General features: G+C 38.4%; 1 protein-coding gene across 2 annotated transcripts in view; it reads left to right on the top strand.

Moving 5' to 3' along the window:
• The window catches only part of LOC127657807 (zinc finger protein 385D-like), a 100,760-nt gene that overhangs the window by 8,851 nt on the left and 69,892 nt on the right, over positions 1-22,017 (top strand). For both annotated transcript variants that reach the window (XM_052146723.1, XM_052146722.1), the window contains exon 2: positions 7,441-7,583. In XM_052146723.1, coding sequence (XP_052002683.1) covers positions 7,441-7,583 — 143 coding nt within the window. The remainder of the gene's footprint in view (positions 1-7,440; positions 7,584-22,017) is intronic.

The raw sequence follows: 22,017 nt of genomic DNA, 5'->3' as shown, positions 1-22,017 counted from the left end.
TTTGACGGTTACAATTTCTTGCATGCTCATTTTCTCATTTTGCTAATAATGAATTAGGTACAGTATTACCTTACCTAAAAATAAGCTTGAGGCAAATGTTAATAAAATAATAAACTAAACTAAAATTACTAATGAGAGAACTAAAACATTCTATCGATAAAACTGGATTGAGGCTTGCAATCTAAACTAACCTAAACACCTCCTAAAGCGGAGCGCATGATATATGATCATTTCCTGGCAGGGCTGGACTGGGAAGAGAAATCGGCCCGGGATTTTACATTGCAACCGGCCCTAAAGTTGTTGTGCGAGCGGGGGACCTTTTCGGCATATTGCGGCGCCGTTTTGTGGTCCGTTCTCTATAATGCGGAGGCTTATTTTAGCTTATCGAGGCCCGTTCGGCCCGTTTCGTGGCCAACCTACCGGCTCGGTCGGTTCTCCCGATGGCAGTCCAAAGTGCGTTGGCCCACTGAGAAAATGTCCGGGATGCCAGATTACCAGTCAAGCCCTGCTTCCTGGTAACTGTTGTGAATCAGAGGCTGCTGCCAGAAGACGTTTCTTTATCCTTTGCCTGTATACATGTGTCTAAAATCGTGGCATGTCAGCACTTTAAAATATGCCCAAAATTAAAAGCAAAATCTGAAAATGTTTTGTCTAATATATGTCTAATCAAATGACTCTCTGGAACGCACACTCCCAAAAATTGCCTATATTTAATATTTCTGATATTTAAGAGTTTCCATTTCAAAACAAAATGTTATGAAACTGAATTGAGAAATCTTAAAATTAAATGAATAAAATCTCCAAAACTTTATTCAATTAGATGGAATTTTGCTGGGAATTTTGTTTGTTTGACTGCATGGATTGGTGGTAGTGTAGTGGTCTAAACACATAACTGGTATAATCTGGTAATCAGAAGGACACTGGTTCGAGCCCCACAGCCACCACCATTGTGTCCTTGAGTAAGGCACTTAACTCCAGGTTGCTCCGGGGGGATTGTCCCTGTAATAAGTGCACTGGAAGTCGCTTTGGATAAAAGCGTCTGCCAAATGCATAAATGTAAATAAATGCATGAATTCTGTCTTTTTATCAACCTAAATAATGTTTTAGACAACTACACTTATATTCATAAACAAAACACAGCAAAAGGTAGTAAACCGCTGTACTCACAAACAACTGAACTCACCGAGTGCTGCTGTTAAACCTCTTGTCTTCAAGAACACATCTCTCCACTTATGCTTGCACTTTTTAGTTTTATAATTTAGTTTACACTAAGTGCAAATAGCCCATCTTGTTGACAGAGGCTATTTACACTAACTCCGCCCACCACTACTCAGACCAAACTCAAGACAGCCATGACAGATTTATTTGGGGTCAACTACTGATCAAATGAAAGCTGGCGTATTTAAATTTTTTGCGATGGGGCAGAGACATTAAACTGGCTAATGGGTTCAAAATGAAGTGTATTAAGAGATTGGATAACTAGGGCTATGTTCACACAGGAAGAAAAAAAAGATTTTTTTGGATGCTGTCAATCAAATCCATTTATGTTTCTGTAGTCTGAACAGGACAAAAACACATTCAGTCCAATTTTTACAAGCCTCATCCAAACCACATTCATAGGTGGTTTGGAATGGGATTAAAATCTGATTTTTCTAAATGCGTCTCAGTCTGAACGGTCAGATCGGATATCATGTGAGGTTTCTTTCATAATTTGCTTTTGCGTGATGAGAAAACATACTGTGCTCCGAATAGCATAATTAATGCCTTCACAGGGCACTTTGAATGTAATACAATAATGATGGCCATGCAGTAGGATCGTTACAAACTGAACTTTCAATAAAAATGACTTCAAGAGTGAGTTCAACCTGTTTTATTACACATTTCAGCCCTACAAAACTCTTGCAGTGGAAGGTCTTTAGGGAACAGGGCATAGAGGTCATCACTTCTGGATGAAACGCAGTCCAGTCCAAAATGAAGACGTACGAATAGCATTGCCTTCATGACTGTTACACTTAGTCGAGATTTATCTGGTGTCCATGCTGCGTTCATTAATGAGAACACACGCTCCACAGATGCAGATGTCCCAGGCAGGCATAAAACAAACTCAACGACCTTGGCTAAGAAACCGAAGTTTACGGTCTTGCTCTCCAGAGCTCACGAAAAACGTCTGTCCATCGCTCAGACACGGCCGACGAGAGACAATGTTTTTTCGAGCAAGCCCACTCATCAAAGAGCGTGGTTTCGTCAGTCAAACTGAGAGCAGTGATTCTGGAGTAGAAGTGTTCGAGGCTGCTCTGAATGTCTTTCCAATCTGGGATGTCTCTCAGTAGGGCCCACTCAAGTTTTTCTGTGTTCTCCAATGAGCATCTCCAATTTTGGAGGTAATTAACCAATGCTGAATAAAAGTTTCTCACTGCGCAAAAGAAATCACCCGCTCGCAAGTCACCAGCTTCAACCAGGGCATCCAACTGCTTTTTAATGTCAGAGGGTATGAATGATTCCTCCAGCATAGCCTGCAAGACTTTTCTCAGGTCTTGAATGTGCAAAGCCACTTCTGTGGCTGATATGTGGTCTTGCTCTACTGTCTCCAGTACACCATTAAAATCTAAAGTTTGATGCAAGTATCACTGAAAATGTCTCTTTGGGCATTTTCTTGAGAAAGAAAGTATGCACGCCGACCATTGGAAATGTGTAGTATTCTTTCAAGAGCTGGACCAAGAGAGATGAAATGTGTGTTGCCATGCTGCATTAATTTCTGATAGTCCAGCTGCACAAAAGCGAGTACATTGCATATGACAGCTTCAGATTTGGTGCGGGCAGAAGAAAATTTCGGATCATAAAATATCTTGATTAATTTCGCAGTGCAGTCATCTGACCGAAATCTATGGCCATGCACAACAGAATGATAAGCAAAAAGTCCTTCACTTGCATGCACCTTGTCAGATTTGGAAATTTGCTTCACAAAAAAAAACTAAAAAAATAGCTTTTAAAAAATAGAATACTCGTGTGACTAAGAAAGCTGAATAGGTGATAGAGAAAGTTTATGAGAGGGGAAATACGGAGCAAAACACGATTTTTTCAGAATAAGTCAGGACACTAGAAAAGTGCTTTAATACGGGACTGTCCCGGCCACCCTACCCATATGTCATTTATATGTTACAGGGCACGCAAAGCACTGCAAACCTCTTATAATGATACAGAAATTGGCTTAACTTACCCAAAGATATGTGCTAAGGTGCAGTAACCCATACCGGTTGTGAGAAACCACAACGTGATAAAGTATTGAATGTCACGCGAATACGGGACGCTTGAGCATTTTGAGCATTTCATCACAGGACATGGGTCCTTTTTATGCTTTAATACGGGACGCAAAGCCTTCAATATGGGATCTTTTTTTGCTCTATGCTAAAATACAGGACTCCAAGATAAAAGGCATCCTGTATGGGATGCAACAAACATTGCATATGCCACCTCTCCCAATTTTAAGCCATTGTCTGTGAAGAATGTCCATATTTGGATACTGCCCTCATGAAATGCTTAATCAATGGTAAAACATCCATTGCTAAAATCTCATGCATGCTGAATATACTCAACTAAAGTGGATACAAATGCATTACCGACTGTTGTCTGAACTGACAAAACAGATCTGGCCACATGTAACTCGGATTTGAGGAAAAATCTGATTTTTCCTGTAGTGTGAACAAAGCCTAAGTGACTATTTGCCCTCCAGTAGTCTGGTGGAAATACATGATTTTATCACAAACGGAGCCCCTATGTTCGGCTGTTGTAGCTCTGGGTGTATCGATGGTATATGTTGTCATGCTGGAGATCTGGGTTCGAATCCCACTTCTTGACCTACATTTTTCCCATGTCTCTACTCTTAATATTTCCTTTAATATTACTCATAGTAACAAATAAAAGAGATTCCTCACAGTGATTTGGTCACAGTGAAGGTCGGGGTGTTGAGAGACGTATTTGACTATAAAATGAACCATGGTTTTATGGTAGTAACAATGTGTTTTGGTGGAAAATATATAGTTCTGATGTACTAACCATGGTGTTACTACAGTAGCGTTGTTAATAGTAGTTAATAGAAACCATGTTTAATTTTGTGGTCACTATGATTTTACTAGAAAAATACCATGGTGATACTGTGGTTACTGTAGTTAAACCATGGTTAATTTTTGTAAGGTAAGGCTAGGAGTAGGGGTTGGTGTAGGGTGTCTGTGGGACTCCAAATAAACAATAAGCTGCAGTGATGCCACTATACTGTATGCTAGTATTTAAACAGGGGTGTAAGAGTATCTGCCACTATTTGCACTAGAGTAACGCTGTTTGCACTTAGTGCACAGAATATGCTTTTTGTTGCTTTTTACACTAAGTGCAAATAACCTCTGCCTTTAGTTAAATGCTTATCCTAGGTAAATTCCTTTTCTTAAATGCATTTCCTTCTTTTAGCCATTGAGCCTCTGACCTCTGATTGAATTACATGGCAGACAACATTTTTCTAATTAAGAAGAGAGCAGTCGATTGGCCCGACAGCGTAACTCCTGTCCCCACCTGAAACGTTCAATTACTCGCCACAAATAGTTGATAGATGAATAGATGAATTTGCTTTATTCATTTAATTTATTTTACAACCGAGCTGAATGTTCAAGCTGGCTGTCAAAAACGTAAAACACATTTAAAAGTTAAGTCGGGGGACAGTGGTCTGGCTGAGGGGGCACTGCCCCCTGTACTTTTTAAATGTGTGCTGTATATCTGCTAAAAGTTTATATCACCTTTTAGGAGTTCACTAGCGTTTATGTTTTGGCTGTTTGGTGCACACAATGAATAATCATTAATCAAAACTTGAAACACTTTTCAAAACCCCAAGGACATAAAACAGAGATACTTTTATCACTGAAGACGGCCTCCTGGTTAATGTCGGAGCAGCGAATCCTCCGCCGCAGTTCCTGCTGTCACTCAGTTTGTTTATTCTTTTTTCGTGTTCAATGCCTGGCTCAGTGACGGCATTCTTCTAACCTGATGTCATGTTTCATGTCAGAGTCAAGTTGTGAATGTGAAGGCCTGGAGGTGACATGCTTTATTGAGGGAGAATGAAAACGTGCTTGCACTTGCACAAAGACATGTGGTGTACTAAACCATGCCTTTAACAAGGGTATGTTTCTTTATTATTCTCTTTTTTATTTGGCCTCTCCAAGGACCTGAAGGACTAGAAGAATTAGTTGCGGTGTGTTTTGTAATTAGTTTTAAGATGGTGCACAGAAAACTATCACTTTGGAAAGATAAAATGTCATTTTCTAGTCCGCAATGAGAATAAAGGGAGAACAATCAAAACTAGGAGGGAAAACTAATTGATTTTATTTTGGCTATATCACACCTAAACCCATTTGAAATAAACATCACAAATGAGACCTCTTCAATATCTTAATCATAGACAGCAATGAGAGGAGCACAAATGGAGACTTTAGCTGAAGTTCTAGAGTTCAGAAGAGCTCTCAACAATGCCTCACACTGTGCTCGGTTTTGCCAAGATACCAAGAGATTTCTCAAGCCAACATAACTAAAATAATTCTCAAAAAGTTCTCCTGAGACTAAATGATCTGAGCTTTGCTGCTGAGGTTATTTTACAGCTCTGTTCTTACAGTGTGCCAACACTTGTCTCATTATTATTAATAGTTACTAAGGAATTTTAGGAGAAACATCTGATATAAAGCTGATATTTAAATGAAATGCAAACAAGAACTCCTATCAAGTTCCCAGAGATTTGAAAGAGTAACCTCGGAGCAATCCCATTTTCTTCACTGCATTTAATTTTTGTCTTTATTTTTATTTCTTTGGCTTTGTCTCCATTTGGATACAGAAACCTGTTTTTTTTATTTCTTCGTTGGTGTAGTAATGTAATGTGCTATAAAAATCTGCCTTTCCAATCCCTCCCACACAAACTCATACTGTAATAAAACAAGCCATTTACTTTTGTTTTCCGCCACTGGTTTATGTTTCTCCCGCTAGGCCTAGAGTTTTTGTCTAATGCTATTACATATAACAGCCAATACGGTCTATCTATTTGACACTAAGCATATTGCACAAAAATGAATAGTACTGGGGTAGCATGATAAATGGTGAACGGCATATCAGAGAACATGTTATGAGAATCATGATGTCATTTCATATCTAGTTGTATCTGGATTGTTGGCAAGTAATCTGGCAAAGTGTGTGGCAATGGCAAAGCATTGTGGCGTGCCATGAATGGAAATAAATGTTCTGAATCATCAAGTCTTGCTTGAATTGATCTCATGAATGCCACACTTACTGGGATTTTGCCCTGTATAATGTTTTCTAGATCTGTAACCTTGTTGGTCCAGGAACAACATTGCTATCAACTGGATTTTTGGGTTTGGTTTAAAGCTGGAGTAACTAGCTTGAACAACATACTTATCCACATTTATTTGACATTGATTTTAGGTGTAGAGCACTGATACTTTGTGTATGTGTATGTGTATATATATATATATATATATACACACTGTGTTTTTGCCGTTGTTTCAGAGTTTGCAGCTTTGTCATCATGGCACAGAAATTGTAAAATTGGACTTTACACTAAAAGTTAGTAATGATCTCATCACAATAAAATCATGTTAAAGGGATAGTTCCCCCAAAAATGAAAATTCTCTCATCATTTACTCACCCTCATGCCATCCCAGATGTGTATGACTTTCTTTCTTCAGCAGAACACAAACAAAGATTTTTTGAAAAATATCTCAGCTCTGTAAGTCATCACAATACAAGTGAATGGTGACATTTGTAGCTCCAAAAATCACATAAAGTAAACATGAAAGGAATCCATTTGACTCCAGTGGTTAAATCTATATCTTCAGAAGCTATATAATAGGTTTGGGTGAGAAACAGAACAATATTTAAATCCTTTTTACTCTAAATATCCACTTTAACCTTCGACTTCAGATGTGAGAGTGAAACTAAATGGGCACCGCATGTGACTTTCAGAACAGTGAAAGTGAAAGTGGAGATTTAGAGTAAAAAAATACTTACATTTTGATCCGTTTCTCACCCTCACCTATTATATTGCTTCTGAATATATGGATTTAAACAATTTCTTTTAAAAAATTTATATTTTGTTTTTCACTTTCGAAACAACAAAAGAAAAACAATGAATGCAACATACAAAGACCATGGTGGATGGAGGGGAGGGGCTAAAATGTAAGAGGGTTTGATGATGTCAGCTGAAAAGGAAAGCTTTTTCAGAGGCGGAGCAAGTTATTACATTTGTTGAAAGATTATGATGAAAGATTGTTTTATTTTTTATAATGTGCACTGATGAACCACAATAAAACCAGCAATGGGTTCATCTTATAATTTATTTGCAAAACTTCTGATCTCTCTCTCTCGCTCTCTCTCTTTTTTTCTTCTCATCTTCAGGTAATCCATGTCAGAGTGGACTGGTGCCAGGACTGGTTCGAGCTCCTCTGCCTGCTGTACCGCCCTCACTGGCCATGAAACACTTCCTCCCGTTCGCTCTGGATAGCGGCTCCACACTCAGACTCATTCCCAGCTTCAGCACTGTGAGACACACACACACACACACACACACACACACACACACACACACACACACACACACACACACACACACACACACATGTTGTGTTTCCATGTTTTATGGGGACTTTCCATAGACATAATGGTTTTTATACTGTACAAACTTTATATTCTATCCCCTAAACCTAAACCTACCCCTAAACCTAACCCTCACAGAAAACTTTCTGCATTTTTACATTTTCAAAAATCATAATTTAGTATGATTTATAAGCTGTTTTCCTCATGGGGACCGACAAAATGTCCCCACAAGGTCAAAAATTTCGGGTTTTACTATCCTTATGGGGACATTTGGTCCCCACAAAGTGATAAATACACACTCACACACACACACACACACACACACACACACACACACACACACACACACACACACACACACACACACACACACAGTTGTGTTTCCAAGTTTTATGGGGACTTTACATAGACATAATGGTTTTTATACTAAACAAACTCTATATTCTATCCCCTAAACCTAAACCTACCCCTAAACCTAACCCTCACAGAAAACATTCTGCATTTTTACATTTTCAAAAAACATAATTTAGTATGATGTATAAGCTGTTTTCCTCATGGGGACCGACAAAATGTCCCCACTAGGTCAAAAATTTCGGGTTTTACTATCCTTATGGGGACATTTGGTCCCCATAAAGTGATAAATTCACACTCACACACACACACACACACACACACACACACACACACACACACACACACACACACATACACACACACATTCACAAACACACACTCACAGCCTAGAGGTGCTAATGAGCAACTCTGTGTTGTTTAGCTGGTGGTTGCACACGCCGTCCATGGTGGTTGGAAGAGGGTGTCGTTTGCGTTGCATTCTGTTCATGTAAAAGCAGCTGTTGCCGTGGCTGGTTTGGGTTGTGAACTCTGCGTGCATTTGCAGTTTATTTGATCTCCACACCCTGTTTGAGTAAGCTGGAAGCAGGAGAACTTGAGTTATGGGAGATGACAAGAGAAGATCGTTTTTTGTTTGTGACTTGAGCCAGTAAGCAACAATCCATTCTGCAAGTAAAAGTCAAATTGAATTCAAACTTTTTGTTTCTAATTTCTTCAAAGATCAAATTATATGAGCCATTTTAGTAGGAGAAGAATGTATACTTATAGTTCAGCTAAAAATGTAATTTCTGTCATCATTTACTCACCCTCATATCGTTCCAAACCCACACAACTTAAAATATTCTGTTAAAATATGAATTAATATCCGGAAACATCTTGACGTCCATTGAACATTCAAGAGCGCCTTGAGAGAAGCTCACAGAACACACATTGTTTAGTGCTAAAAATGTAAAGTAATTCAACTGCCATTAAAACCACCTGCCTAATATTGTGTAGATCCCCCTCGTGCTGCCAAAACAGCACCGGCCCGCATCTCAGAACAGCATTCGGAGATGCTATACATTTCACCACAATTGTACAGAGCGGTTATCCGAGTTACCGTAGACTTTGTCAGTTCAAACCAGAGAAATTCATATGTTTGGAATGGTAAATTATGAAGGAAGTTTAATTTGTAAGTGAACTATCCCTTTAAACTGCTCAATCGCGCACCCTTTGTGTTATCAAGAGGTAAAAACCTCTCAGATGATCTCTTCATGCTTTAAGGATCCTAAAAGTGCAACAGACCAGCTGCATTGTCTTAAAACAGCATATTTGGCAAGAAAGACAACAGAACTGGCTGTACTTGCATTTGGAAACTGCTGTGTGGGATCTTTCAAACATGCTGGTAACAGATGCATGCACGTGGAGCAGAGAGGCAAAATCGTGCATCACAGAAGAATTTAGTCATACACACACACACACACACACACACACACACACACACACACACACACACACACACACACACACACACACACACACACACACACACACAGTTGATAGTGGTTCAGAGTGAGGCAGTGGTAGTCGCCAAGCTTGACATTTGCTCTGGATCACTAATCTGTATTTAACAGACTTTTCCTTCAATGATGAGTTACACATTGGGCCTCCAGAGCCAGAAATCTGATGCTAGATTAACTCCCAAATCTCTCTCTGGTTGTGTCATAAAATGTTGCCTTGACAGGCTTTATACGGAGGTAGGAAGGCATCAAGAGATGTCAGAATGTAATATTTGCATTAGATCCTTTCTGAGATGCATTTATCTGTTCAGTTTGAAAGCAGAATAGGTGTGTCCTTCACTGACTATTGTATTTTATCCCAAAATTGTGCATGAGGTAAGAAGGTTCATGTAAATTTATTAACATTTTGTAATAAAGAACAGTTGAAAACATTATGTTTTTAATTATCTGCTTTATAATTTTTATTAATTCAATAATAGGCACTGTATTATCTAGATATTTGATTCACTGCAACAAAAACAAAAAAAGTTACGTTTTTTGTTTTCACATTAATATCGAAATGTATATAAAAACATGTCTAAATATCATTAAAACAATATCAAATATATTAAATAATATTTATAAAAAATAAATAATACTAATACAAAATTAACTTTATTTCTCTTTGAATTAAGTGTATTTTTCGTTTTGTTTTAAGCCTAAAAATCATTAAAAAAAATTCAAATCTCATGCTTATTTTGCATTATTATTATTTATTTGATATTTATATTATATCATTTTATATCGTCTTTTTCTGATAATATTTAGATATTTTGACTAGAAAACGAATGACTAAAAAACAAATAAAATGACAAAAAGAGAAAAATAAATGACTAACAAGACTAAAAATAAAGAAAAATGCTGAATCAGAATTGTATTTTATTTATTTTATTTATATTTTGATGGTCTTGTTTGTGCCTTAAGTTCACTTGAATTTGTTTTAGATCAGAAGACTGTCTGAAACCAGTGTCAGTTCAAGTGCCTTCATACGCAATACGCTTCATGTGCCAACTTTACCTCTTCCAGATGGGAAAAACAGAGGTTTTTGCTGAATGCCTAGTGTGTGTATGTGTGTTAATAGAGTGTGTAAGTGTGTGTTTGCTCACAGGAAACAGTGAGGTCTGATATTTAGCTCGGCCTCAGAGGCATGTTAAACATTCGCTGGCTCTAAATCAAAACACAAAGGAATCGTATAGAATATGACGGCACAGGGATTTTCCGACCCCAATATACGTTAACAATGATTTTACAGCTCTGGACTGATGCGGGCAGGGTTTTTTTTTCTCAATAACTGAATACACTGTATAGAAATTTGTATTTACAGATGTAACGGTAACAAAATTGTATGCATTTACAGTACATTTGTAAATCCTTTAGATATTATGAATGAACAAAGACTGAACAATAATTTTAACAATATTTATTAATCATAATTGTCCAATATTAGTTCATTTAAGTTCATACTGCATTAACTAATGTGAACATATGTACTAGTGTATTTTGGGATTAACATTAACCAGTGTTTATAAGTTTTGTTCATTGTTATTTCATGTTAACTAATTGTGACAGATCACTAGCTCTTTACTGACGGAGGATGCGAGGACCGGGTAAAATGTCCAACTTAAGTCTTTTATTCAAGCACTTTTCAGTGTAACACAAAACGGTTTGCTTTTCAGCACAACATAAACATACACAGTGAGGTTTGTGTGTTTCTCTCTCTCCCCTCTGGCAGTTTGGCCTGCCATTTTATCCTTCTCCAGCTCTCACTCCAACACAAAACAGCTGTTAGAGGTGATTTCCCACAGGTGTCAATCCTTACCACTCTTCCTCTCCTGACCTCTCCACAGACGTCGCTCGGACACGCCCACATCGCCACACTAATGTTTACAAATACCTTATTTAAACCATATATAATCTTTATTTTCATTTTCATTTTTGTTTTATTTAATGAAGCTTCAGTGTTCAGGCTTTGCTTGTTAGCCCCACCCACAATATAATCTCATTGTTCCATATTCCCACGCCACATTGCATTATAATAAACATGACATAAACTCACTGAGCACTTTATTAGACCACCTACAGTATACCAAGTTATTTGTGTGGTCAGAAAATCATGTGGCATTAATGCAATTCATAAAATCATGCAGATGCGGGTCAGGGGTTTCAGTTAATGTTCACATCAACCATCAGAAAGGGCAAAACATTTGACCTCTGTGATTTCGAGCATAGAATGATTGTTGGTGCTAGATGGGCTTGAGTATTTCTGTAACTGCTGATCTCCTGGAATTTTCACTCCAAATGGTGCCAAAAACATCCAGTGAGCGGAAGTTCTGTGGATACACCTTGTTGATGAGAGAGGTCAGCGGAGAGTGGCCAGACTTGTTCGAGTTGAAAGAAAGGCTACGTTAACCCCTCTGTACCAGGCATGTGCTGTGGGCTTTGAGACTGGGCAAGCATCAAAGATTTTTAATACACATTATTAATCGCTGTGCCCAAAACGCATTATACAAGTGAGTGTAATGTCACAGAAATGTTATAGACGTAAATTGTTGCCTTAGAATTCACCAATCAATGGAAACAATTGGCCAAATTGTTTAAAATTCAGGACAGTAATATTGCTCACATCGCACATATAAAAGATTTTCATATATCGAGCCGAGCATGTTTATGTCCATTAAATCTCTGTCACATTTCAGTGGACATTAAACACTACAACACATATTGCTTTTCAGCATAACACTAACGACACTGACACACAGACAGACAGCTTCGTGTGTGTCTCTCTCTCTGCCGCTGTCTCCTCTCCTTAAATACTCCTGCTGCCCCTTACTGGAACGCGAGACCGGTCTGGCACACAAGTGGACCTCATTCACCACTAATCTTCCTAGCCTCGCTCTACCCAGATGCCCTCTCGGCCCTGCCCTACTCGCCACATACCCCCATCACCAAACTCAGGTCTGGGAAATCTCCAGCCTGGGACCTACACCCCCCATTTCTAAGGAGGGAGCGTAGGTGCATCAGGATGACCCACAACTTCCTGGGAACAAGATGAGGGAGAGGAGGGGGAGGGAGAGCTCACTGTGCTTCTGTCCATGACGCCAGGTGATAACACTGACCCCTCAGTTGTCCCTTTCATTTGCCGGTTGATGCGGTGCTCCAGTGCCACCGGATCAAGCAATCCTCAGTCAGTGGCAAGGACTCCTTGAAGGCACATCCTTCCTCCTTCCTAGGTTTCGGCACCAATGTAACAAAGTTCACAAGATGGGCAAGGAGGAAGCTGGGACCAGCTTGACAAACACGTAAGACACTATAATGTGGCACTTTTCAGTGTACATTAAACACTACAACACAGCTGCTTTTCAGCAGCTCCAACACATATTGCTTTTCCGCATAACACTGACACACAGAGAGACAACTTTGTGGTCTCTCTCTCTCATTTTCTCTCTCTCTCTCTGCCGCTGTCTCCTCTCCTTAAATACTCCCGCTGCCCTCTCACTGGAATGAGAGACCGATGTGGCACACAGGTGGACCTGATTCCTCATTCCCCCCATCCTTGCTCTACCCAGACGCCTCTCTGTCCCACCCTGCTCAAAACTGTGGGTCATAAACAAACTCAGAAAATGACATTTCCCTGTGTGGTCAGTGCCGCTTCTATGACTCACGTGAAAAGGGTAGAGATTAAAACTGCACCTGACTGATGCACATTGTAGCACGGGGACACTTGTCTCTTGTGCACGTTTGCTGCAGCTAGATTATAACATGATTGCTTGTGACGTATTGAATCATAATATACTGTTTATTTCATGGTGTGTATCTTATCGTGAAGAAAATTGGCAATATGCAGCTCTATTAAGAAGAGAGAGTTTGTTTTTGTGAGTTAAAGATGGATTGAAGAGAACATAAAGGTGAGAGAGTGTAGTCTTAGCCCATTATACACGGCAACAAAATACATTTTTGATTAGACTTTTTGGCTTGTTTTCCACAAATAATGTCTAAAATTCATTTAAAACAAAATACATTGACTTTAAGAGCTATACTGCAGAATGCATTTTTTATTGGAGAATGTTGAATACAATATTTAATATTTTAATATTTTTAAATATATCGAAAAATAGCCTACTTATAACAAGATACATTTACCTGATAAGCATCATATAAGATATTTAGACTTTTAGAGAATATATCTTGTATATGAGTATATTTTTCTTTACTGCACTGGCAGAAGTATAATCAAGTGATAAATACACATATATACAAAATACACTTATATATATATTTATATATATTATATGTTGCTTCTCAAGTAAATGTATCATGTTTTAAGGATTTTTAGATCATTTAAATGGAAAACAAGATAAAAAATTCTTGATTATCATATGATTTATTTTTGCAGTGAGTTTTTTAATGAATTAAACATAATAAAAAATGTTTTTTTCCTTGTAATTCAGTGAATGTAATTTAGAGGTATTTTTAAAGGATTATGTTGTCCTCTTTATTGTTTGTAAGCATGTTTATTACAACCTTTTAAGTCGGGGCACAAGCTGAATAGTCTGCTAAGAGCTAATGATTAATCTTTGCAATAATCGCCCGAATAGTTGAATAATCGTTCAAATAATTGTTCGATTAGTTCATTATCAAAATAATCATTAGTTGCAGCCCTAATGTGCAGCTGAGAAAACTGCAGAAGTTGTGTGATGCAATCATGTCAACATGGACCAGAATCTCAAAGGAATATTTCCAACATCTTGTGGAGTCCATGCTACGATGAATTGAGGCTGTTTTGAGAGCAAAGGGATGCCCTACCCAGTATTAGTATAGTATTCCTAATAAAGTGCTCAGTGAGTGTGTGATCTGCTTGGCTGTTGTTGTTCATGCACTGTAATATTTTGCTTTGAGTGTAGAAATGTCTTGGTGCTGGAAACATGCCCCTATTTAGTAATATATTTAGACATAGTTATGACTCTGTAGGTTATACTACAATAAAATGATGCTACTTGGCTTTTTGACCTGGCCCGCACAGAGGTCTAGCCGGATATGTGAATCCTTAAACGTCAGAGTAGAGTTTTTGGAGGAGGTGAGTCTCAGGTGGGTGGAGAATCAGAGCAGATTAAGTGTATCTGATTGTAAAGGGATCAATGGAAAGGAGGAGGCGAGAACTGGCTTGACGATTATAAATAATATTTTAATGAGAAACTTAAGACAACATAAACACACACATGATGGACATGTCCGTAAATGATCTCTCTCTCCCATACGATCCTCTGCAGTCAACCTTTATCCCTCTCGAAGGCTTGATTAGCCTAATACGGGACCGGGTGTGTAGGATCACGACCCGGCCCCGCCCTGCCACACTGATGCAGATCCAAAAGAACAGTTAAGCAACGCTTAATAGCACCTATCAAACACGGCCAGGGATGGATTACCGACCGGGCCAATGGGGCCAGTGCCCAGAGGCCCTTGACTACCAGGGGGTGCTTGACTGCCTGGGGGTGCCCTGGTCTTTAAGGCTGCACAACCTAGTGTGGTGACCCCCCCACTTGAAAACCCTTTTGGGCATGAACAATGAATGGGGGGTTCCCCCCCAACTCCCCGCTCAACAAGTTTTGGGTGGAGGGGGGCCCTTGGAGATAATTGGCCCCAGGGCCTTTGCTAATCATAATCTGTCCCTGGACACGGCAGAAGAGCAGCATTCGATGCCTGCAAGCTCATACATAGGGTGCAGACATCAGCAAGCCAGAAGATGGCATGGCATAACGAAGAACACAGAGGAGAGGAATATGAAGAGCTGATTGGAATCTTCTCCACATTGCTTTGTTTAAAGGAATTGTTTGTCCTAAAAGGAACTTTCTGTCATTAATTACCCTCATGTAATTCTAAATCCATATGGTTTATTATTTCAGAGTAATGCAAAAGTGGTATCTTCAACCAGTTCAAAGGCAGTTCATAGAGGCTGTCAAGCTCCAAAAAGGACAAAAAACACCATTGAAGTGTAAGAAAAGTATTTGACTAGTGCACCATATTCAAATTATTCTGAATCCACACGATAAGGAAACATATTTAAAAATGGCACATCAAAGTCATTGACGTCAAAAAGGGATTGGTTCTCACATGCATAGTCACCAGTTTTAAATTCTGGACACATATGCAGACTTGACGCAAGATTCAGTGGAGGGCAAGCTAATAATCTTACATTTCGATCTGTTCCTCACATAGAGTTCACTGGACACTGGTTCGAACCCCACAGCCACCACCATTGTGTCCTTGAGCAAGACACTTAACTCCAGGTTGTTCCAGGGGGGATTGTCCCTGTAATAAGGGCTCTGTAAGTCACTTTGGATAAAAGCGTCTGCCAAATGCATAAATGTAAATGTATAAATGTAGAGCTATCGTATGGCTTCAGAAGACTCGAAATATGTGCCTCAAGTCATATGGACTCATTTTATGATCCTTTTCTTTTTTTTTTGTCTTTTTCTGGAGTTTGACATTTTGCTGTAGGTCATAATGAATTGTTGTTTAATGGCAAGAGCTGCATAAAGCTTCTTTAAAAAAATTCTCCATTTGCAAAAATAACAGCCAAAGGGTAAACAACAATCCTTTGAAGGTTGTGAATAGTAGGTGAGCTCAGGGTGTCTCAAGAAAAGAGAATGCAGCGAATGAGTAATGCTGAACAGTTTTCAGTTAAGACTTTTTTCTCTCCCTTCAAAAATACCATTTATCTTGCCTGAAGCCCACATTTGTCTCTGAGAAATAATACAAACTCTATTTCCACTGTAAGGCAGTGAGTATCGTACGCTATTGATTTCTATCATTTGAAACCAGACCCAAAAATGAAAATTCTCTCATTTACTCATCCTTATGCCATCCCAGATGTGTATGACTTTCTTTCATCTGCTGAACTCAAATGAAGATTTTAAGAGGAATTTATCAGCTCTTTTGGTCCATACAATGCAAGTGAATGGGTGCCAGCATTTTGAAGCTCCAAAAGTCACATTAATCGGCATAAATGTAATCCATGAGACTCCAGTGGTTAAATCAATGTCTTCAGAAGCGATGCTATAGCTGTGGATGAGAAACTGATCACTTTTACACTCTTATTATTGTGTTTTTGGTGATTCACATTCTTCATCCTTATCGCCCCCTACTGGGCAGGGAGAAGAATTTCAAGCAAAAAAGGACTTTTAATATTGTTCTGTTTCTCACCCACATCTATAACAACATTTCTGAAAATATGGATTAAAACACTGGAGTTGTATGGATTGCTTTTATGATGCCTTCATGTGCTTTTTGGTGTGTCAAACATTCGGCACCCATTCACTTGCATTGTATGGACCTAAAAATCTGTAATATTCTTCTAAAAATCATAATTTGTATTCTGCAGATGAAAGAATGTCATACATATCTAGGATGGCATGAGGGTGAGTAACTGATAAGAGAATTTTCATTTTTGAGTGGCTAATCCCTTTAAGGACCACTGCATCTTAAGCGCAGTGCTATGCAATATGTGCAAAGTCAGTGGCGTGGCATTGAAGTTTAGTTATTTTCATGTAAGGATGCACTTATCTAGGCGTAAGTGGGTTGGAAAGATCATCTGTGTAAAACATAAGTGATATACATGAAGGCAACCCATTCAGAAGACGTTGTGTCTTCATGTGCGTTTGCATTTTTGTTGAATAAAAAAATAAGTGTCTTCATTTTCCTAACGTTATAGTACATTTTGTCTTCTCTCATGCTAAATAAAAATATAACTTGGAAAAAAATGCAACAAAATTAACTTTGAATATCGATAAAGTATTGTGAGGTAAAATATCTACATATTTTAAAATATAGATTTTTTTCCTTCACCTCTTATAATCTCATCTTTATTGAACTTTGTTGTTTTGCACAGCAAGTATTAAAGGGATAGTTCACCCAAAAAATGTAATTCTCTCATGAAAAAAAAAGTCATTTTTATTTGTATAGCACTTTTCACAACACGCATCATTTCAAAGCAGCTTTAAAAGGAAATCATGCATTAACTAAAACAAAAAAATGAAACTGTAATATCTATAATGTGTCACAGTAATCATTGTGTAGTTTGATTAAATCTGATTGTAAAATATGTATGTAAATTAAATAATAATTGTATTTTGAACCCCTGTGAGCAAGCCGAAGGCGACTCTGGCAAGGAACACAAAACTCCATAAGATGTTGGTTAGTGGAGAAAAATAACCGTGAGAGAACCCAAACTCACTGTGGGGGCCAGTTCCCCTCTGGCTAACAGCATGAATATAATGCCAATATTAATTATTTATGTGCAGTACAAGTCATGGTTTAAAATTTGTAAATTAAGTAAGCGTTAAGGTCCAGTGTTTTAAAAATTAAAATGCAATATTTTTGATTAACTTTAAGATTAATGACCAATGTCTTTGAAGTCTATCCTGGATTAACTGCAGAAGATGGCTGATGAAGGCTTTTTATGGCAATTAAATGATAGTATTTGTTTTCCATTTCAAGAGTGTAGTACATCAATAGACAAATGTGATGCAGGCAGAGATAAATGAAGAGGTGCATCACAGGCCATTTCGGTGAGGTTCGGTGGGGTCCATCCTAAGTCCAAGGTTCAGGCAGTGGCATACGAAGTCTCCGATGTTTTACAGTTGCAGCTGGCATCAGTTCATCCTCTGAAGTCAAAAACTGAAGTGATGTCTGGCTAGCACCGGCTGTAGTTTGTCATCATCTCTCAACGACATGTAGCAGTGGAGTCCGACATGGAGCTGGATCTGGTAGGCTCTGGTAACCTCAGGATGTTCGACATGGAAACAAATAGGATTATATTAGCGTAGATGCCGGAGTTATATATCATGATGGATGTTTCTGGTTCCTGCAGACCTAACTAAGGCAGCCATATTGTGAGTTGAAGGATAAATTAGGTGTATGCCTGGCTAAATAGATGAGTCTTTAGTCTAGACTTAAACTGAGGGAGTGTGTCTGAGTCCCGAACCGTGTTAGGGAGACCATTCCATAGTTTAAGTGCCAAGTATGAAAAGGATCTACCTCCTTTTGTGGATTTTGATATTCTTTGAATTATTAACAAGCCAGAATTTTGTGATCATAATGAACGTGACTGAATATAGCGTGTCAGAAGGTCACTTAAGTACTGTGGAGCTACAACATTCAAAGCTTTGTATGTAGTTAACAGAATTTTAACAGGTAGCCAATGTAATGACGATAAAATTAGGCTAATATGATCATATTTCTTGGTTCTAGTCAGCACTCTGGCTGCTGCATTTTGAACCAATTGAAGTTTATTTATTGAACATGCTGGACATCCTCCTAGTAATGCATTACAATAATCTAGTCTTGAGGTCATGAACGCGTTCATACATTTTTTTGGCATCAGCAACAGAGAGCATGTGTCGTAATTTAGCAATATTTCTGAGGTGCAAGAATGCTGTTCTACAAACACAGGAAATTAGATTTTCAAAGGACACCTATGTTCTCTGAAGAAGACGACATATCAGTACATCAATTGAGAGTCAAATTATATTTTAGCTGCTTATTTTGAGAGGTTTTTGGTCCAATCATTAGAACCTCTGTTTTGTCAAAATTGAGTAGAAGGAAATGTATGGCCATTCAATCTTTGATTTCATCGATACATTCTGCTGATTTGGAGAATTGTGAATTTCCATTGTGTTTAGAAGAAATATGAAGTTGGGTATCATCAGCATAACAGTGGAAACTTATTCCATGATACCTGTAATTTCTCCCAGGAGAAGCATGCATAAGGAAAAAAACAGAGGTCCTAAATCTGATCCCTGTGTGGCACTCCATACTTAACTTTTGTTTGATTTGACAATTCCTTGTTTACACATACAAAGTGGTAGCAGTCTGATTAATAGAACCTAAACCATGCTAATGCAAGTCCACTAATGCCAACATAATGCTCTAGACTATTCAAGAGAATGTCGTGATCTATCATGGCAAAGGCAGCACTCAGACCTAAAAGCAAAAGAGCAATGCAGCTGTGATCAGATGATAAGAGCAAGTCATTTGTAACTGATAAGTGCAGTCTCTGTACTGTGATGGGGCCTAAATCCTGACTGAAATTGTTAGAAATGAACATAGTTGGGAGGACTGTAATTAGCCAATTCTCCAGGATTAAGCTGTGGCTTCTTAATAAGGGGTTTGATAACTGCCATTTTAAAGTTTCTTGGGACATCTCATAAAGGATAGCGAGGATTTAATAATATTAAGAAGAGGTTCTGAGATTACTGGGAATACCTCTTTTAAGAGCTTAGTTGGTATTGGTGTTGGGATCTAACATACATAAGTTTTGTTAGCTCTTCATGGCCTATGACAGCAAAAGATTGACGTTACTTGTGAGAATATTTATGAGACACTGTTTTCTGAGGTGCTATGACAGATGATTGCATAATTCATATTTTATTTTGGATTTTTGAAATTTTAGCAGTAAAGAAATTCATGAAGTCATTACTCTTGTGCTGCTATCTGGTTCAGTCGATGCTTTAATCCTAACCAATTTAGCCACAGTACTGAATAAACACCTAGGATTGTTGTGGTTATTTTCTATGAGTTTGCGAAAATATGTTGACCTGGCAGCTTTTAGTGTCTGTCTTAGCTACAGACACTGTCCTTCCATGCAACGCAAAATATCTTTAATTTTGTATTCTTCCACTTGCACTACATTTTCTGAGATGAGTGTGATCATCGTACCATGGTTCATGGATTTTTTCTTGAATATTCTTTAATCAAAGGGGGGCGACTGTATTTATTTATTTTTTGTTATTTCATCAAGTTCGTCTGGGCTTTGGGGTTTACTAAGTGTATGAGATAGATCTGGAAGATTATTAGTGAAGCTATCTTTAGTAGTCGAAAGAATAGTTCTACCTGAACAATAGCGTGGTGTAGATTGAGGAACATTAGCTGATCGCAACAAACAAGAGACAATGCAATGATCTGAGATGTCATCGCTCTGCGGCAGAATTTCTATATTATCAACATCAACTCCAAATGACAGAATTAAATCTAGCATATGATTATGGTGATGAGTTGGTCCTGTCACATTTTGTCTGACTCCAAGAGAGTTGAGAATATCAATAAATGCTAATCCCAATGTGTCATTTTCATTATCTATGTGAATGTTGAAGTCACTAACGATTAAAGCTCTATCATTAACTACTAGATCAGATAGAAAATTTGCAAATTCACCAAGGAAACCAGAGTAAGGCCCAAGTGATCTATATACTTTAGCAAGGGCAAAAGACAGCAGAGACTTTTTATTTATATCTGATGGTGTCATATTAAGCATTATTAGTTCAAAAGACTTACATTTATATCCTGTCACTGAGTAACACCAAAAACGTTGCTCCTCCTCGACAATTCAGACAAGGCTCATATTTATAACAATATCCTGGGGGAGTAGATTCATTTAAACAAATATATTCATCCGGTTTAAGCCAGGTTTCAGTCAAACAGAGTGCATCCAAACTATGATCTACAATAATTTCATTTACAATTAGTGTACTGCAACGTCATATATATGATGTCACCACGATGAGCAGGGAGGGGACCAGAGCATATTACAGTGTCTGACATAACTTTTTCAAGTTCACACTTTAACATTGTCTCTAGTGATCTCGACTGGCGAAGCCAGACATCATTAGTTTTATCTGACGTCAGACACCCGAGCCCCCAAAATGCATTTAACAAAGTTGTCTGGAGTCTCTAGTTCCACATTCCTTACAATAGAGTCACCAATTATTAGGGCTCTTTCAACATGATTATCAGTGTGTGCATCACTGAGTAGGGAGAAGCGATTAGAAACCCTAAAAGGAATGGGAGAGTGGTGTCACTTTTCTGAGCGAGTATGCCACTAAAATATCACCTAGTCGCTGTGCTGCGCAGGCTCTAGAGCCGGAACCAAAGTGTGTGTGTTGCTCGCTGTTCTTCCCACATCCGAAACAGTATCTACCAGCTTCTCTTTCTCACTGACCTCCACTAGTTGTTTGGATGCATGCCTCTTGCTCATTAAACTTCTCTGTCAGCCTGACTAATTCCTTACATGTATAACATGCAAATCCCTCACTGCTGATGGAAGAAGCTATAGTAAACATGTGGCATGTAATGCAGGAAGCAATAACATGAGCGTATGCCATGACTTGCCTCAATTGTTTGCTGTTGTTGTTGTTGTTGTTTTGTTGTTCTTGACCGGTGATTGTTTGAGATTGATGTGGTTGCTAATCAACAGATGTTTGAGATTGATGCAATAATCCATGTAAAACACAGTGGAGAATGAATGCATGCTGTTGAGACATGAAAATTGAAAAAAGCAAGTAAACAATTTGAGAAATGGGTGCGCATGGTATAATATACACAGATGAAACAGTAGAAGCCGGAAAATCATACTGTAAAATGGCAATGATGAATGAAGCAGAATAGCATGCTACAAACACTCGTGCAGCATGCTGTCAGGAACAGGAAGTGACCTATA

Source organism: Xyrauchen texanus, chromosome 17 (assembly GCF_025860055.1).
Source record: "Xyrauchen texanus isolate HMW12.3.18 chromosome 17, RBS_HiC_50CHRs, whole genome shotgun sequence".
Taxonomy (NCBI): Eukaryota; Metazoa; Chordata; class Actinopteri; order Cypriniformes; family Catostomidae; genus Xyrauchen; species Xyrauchen texanus.
The sequence above is the reverse complement of the archived record's forward strand: the minus strand, read 5'-3'. Positions and strand labels throughout refer to the sequence as shown.